Raw genomic sequence first — 2,954 nt, forward strand, 5'->3', positions numbered from 1 at the left:
TGGTCTCATCGAACTTCCTTTTCTTGCTTCACTCTTTTTTTTTGCTTCAATCTGGCAAGGACATAGTTCAGTTTAACTTTCTTCTCAAACTGATTTTCTTATAACCATTTGTTAAATTTGTATTTTGATATATCATATTTTCCTAGTCTTATAATTTTAGTTTGATATGTTAAATTTCAGTGAAATTCATATGAAATAGTAAATTCATATGATAGTATTCATATGAAATAGTAAATTTTGTAGTAAATATTTTGAACATATTAATCACAATTTTAATATTCATGTTTTCAAACCTAATTATCTATGTCACTTGTTGTTTTATTTCTATTTGTATCTCTTTTATCCAGCACAGACATATAAAATCCTTGTTACAGGCCCTTAATCCCACAAGATGTGTATGTAGATCTGAACTGGGAAATCACACAGGCTTTTGAATTCCCTTTCAGCTCCAGCTTTGCCCACATTAGCTGCTAGAGCAGTGCAGGCAAAATCAGGAACAGATACTGAACACAGTGAGGTGGCCCCAGTGGCACTGCCTGCTGCCAGATTCCTTGCAAAGTAGCTCCAAACCAGGGTTGTCTTGTCCACACCACCCAGGAGAATCTGCTTGTATATGTCTTTGAAGGCAAAGTGGAGAGCCTGGGTTGGGAAGTGTCTGATGACATTACTGGGTTACCAGCCGGAAGAACAGGACTCCTGCCCCTTGGGGATAGAAACCACACAGTGTATTGATATAAGGTCCTTGTACTGCTTGTCTGCGGTGATTTGCTTGCTGGTGTGTACACCTGCAGCAGCAGCTTAATCGCTGGATGGGTGTTACTTCAGTCCTGGAGATAGCCACGGCCACTTCACCAGCCAGGATGTCCTTGGCGAAGGACACAGTGGCAGCTGTCATGTTGAAAGAAAAGAAGAGGCAGGCTATGGCAGGAATGGACAAGTAATCAGATGGGAATCTGGGCTCTGGCAACAGTTTATTTTTATTTAATTTCATTTTTAATTGACTTTATTGTGGGTGACATTGGGTAATAAAATTTATACAGATTTCAGGTGTACAATCCTGTAACACTTAACTGTATATTGTATTGTATTTTCACCACTCTAAGTCAAGTCTCCTTTCGTCACCATTTATCTCCTCTTTTCCTTCTTCTATTTCTTCCCCACCCCCATCACTGTTGTAATCACCACACTGTTGTCTGTCTCTATGAGTCTTTTTTTTTCTTAATCCTTTCCTCTTTCTCACCCAGCCCCTAAACCTGTCTCCTCAGACTGCTGTCAGTCTGTTCCCTATGAGTCTATTTCTAATCAAGCAACCAAGCTGCTGAATCTTGAAGCCTTAACAAATGTTGAAACTTATTTGCATTGATCTATAAGACTTTTTATTTTGATTGTTCCATATAAATAGCAACTTTTTTTCAATAGTTTTTATTTGCTAAATAGTCATGGCAGACAATTTATACAGTGGCTATTGCTTTCAGGTGATTCTACCAGATGAATTCTTATTTTCATCCATCTGACTTCTCTATTGTAGTTGGACAACAGTCCTGATTTGGCTACCAGGGCTTCATTTTGCTGAATACAATATTTCTGAAATCTCATGAATATTCTTTTCATTATTTAAAAATACTTCTATAAACAGTATTCTGAACAGGCTGTCTCATCAGGTTTTTCTTTTGTGAAGTCTTTAACATAGTCCAAAAAGCAGTTTTCTGTAAGTTTACTATAGGTTCCCAGAAATTGTTTACAGTGCTTCATCTGATAAAATTCTGGTAGTTGTGCAGTCATATTCTTTTGTTATACTTTTTAGTCACTTTTTCTGATGCATGAATTTTTTTTTTTTCTGTTCTAGAAAAACAGTTGTTCAACCTTTGCTTCAGTGTCTCCAGAGAAACTTGATTTTTCACTTAAGCATAGGCTCTCCCATCAGACACCAATATAAGGCTTGGAGGACTAAACCAGTGAGTTTGGATTGGAGGTTTGGAGTCATGGTGGATGACAAGCCACTGGATATCAGAGAACCTAAAGTAGCCTGAATTGTTAAGTCACAGCATGGGGCAGTTGCCCAGAAAAGTTGACAAGACCTACAATGCTTTTCACTTGAGTGAGAAATAATTTCTATGTGTTTGGGTCAGTGAACTTTTGAATTAATTTTTCACTAAGAAATCATTTGGCCTAATCTGACCAATAGAGGCAGCATTGGTAAATGTAGTCATTAGAGATGAGAAAAAAGCTAACAATAGCAATAGTTAACCATTACTGAACACTTTCCAAGCTTTGTTCTATTTACTTAAACAAATTATGTTTAACTACCACAATAACCCACTTAAGAGATGAAGAGACTGAGGCATAGAGAAAGTTAATAACTAGGGTCACAAAGTTTAAAAGACTTAGAGCTGGGATTCGAACTTACATTTGATCTGATACAAAAGTTTATTTACTCACTGAGTATGTGTTAAACTCTTTGGTTTATTTACTTATTTGTAATATTCTAAGTAAATGTAAAAGTAGAATTTTGTTCTAAGGTGTCAAGTATATTTTTTTAGAGGAACATGGTCAATTTTGTCTCCTAGGAAATTTCTTTTGATTTATGTCAACTTTAGCAACTTTGAGGCAAAAGGGGAAATTTCTGGTTCATGTGACCTGATTTGTTTTTATAGTACATTTGTCCATTGCTGAGCATAGAGTAGGATTAGAGCAAAATCTTCTTAGGATTTAAGATAGCTGATATGATTAATGTATCTTGATTTAACAGGGACAATAGCATAGAACGATTAGCTACTTAATAAATTAAATTTCATTTATATGTCTTCTGGGAAGGACTCTGTCAAACTAATTAAGACTCTGCCTTAATTGTCCATGAAGTTATGAACTGAGCCTTGTTCTCCACTGTGAGTATCATGTTCCAAGGTCTTGGTCATACTCATTCATCATTTCTTTGACTCCTTAGGGATTCATGA

General features: G+C 36.1%; 1 protein-coding gene and 1 pseudogene across 1 annotated transcript; both read right to left on the bottom strand.

Annotated features, from left to right (window-relative positions):
* Positions 1 to 293: 293 nt before the first annotated feature.
* On the bottom strand, positions 294 to 895 carry LOC136377162 (ADP/ATP translocase 2 pseudogene; annotated as a pseudogene).
* A 542-nt stretch (positions 896 to 1,437) lies between these two features.
* On the bottom strand, positions 1,438 to 1,782 carry LOC136377163 (mitochondrial import inner membrane translocase subunit Tim9-like). Its single transcript, XM_066343669.1, has 2 exons — positions 1,651 to 1,782; positions 1,438 to 1,569 (listed from the first exon to the last, which is right to left on the bottom strand). Exons 1-2 carry the CDS (start codon positions 1,780 to 1,782, stop codon positions 1,438 to 1,440), a joined length of 264 nt encoding a protein of 87 aa, XP_066199766.1.
* Positions 1,783 to 2,954: the final 1,172 nt, after the last annotated feature.

This window comes from Saccopteryx leptura, chromosome 6, assembly GCF_036850995.1.
Source record: "Saccopteryx leptura isolate mSacLep1 chromosome 6, mSacLep1_pri_phased_curated, whole genome shotgun sequence".
Classification (NCBI taxonomy): Eukaryota; Metazoa; Chordata; class Mammalia; order Chiroptera; family Emballonuridae; genus Saccopteryx; species Saccopteryx leptura.

Coding starts and splice junctions, on each gene's coding strand:
- LOC136377163 (XM_066343669.1), bottom strand. CDS start 1,782: ATGACTGCACAACTACCAGAATTTTATCAGATGAAGCACTGTAAACAA. Junction 1,570..1,650: donor AAGAAAAACCTGATGAGACA/GCCTGTTCAGAA, acceptor TATTGTATTCAG/CAAAATGAAGCCCTGGTAGC.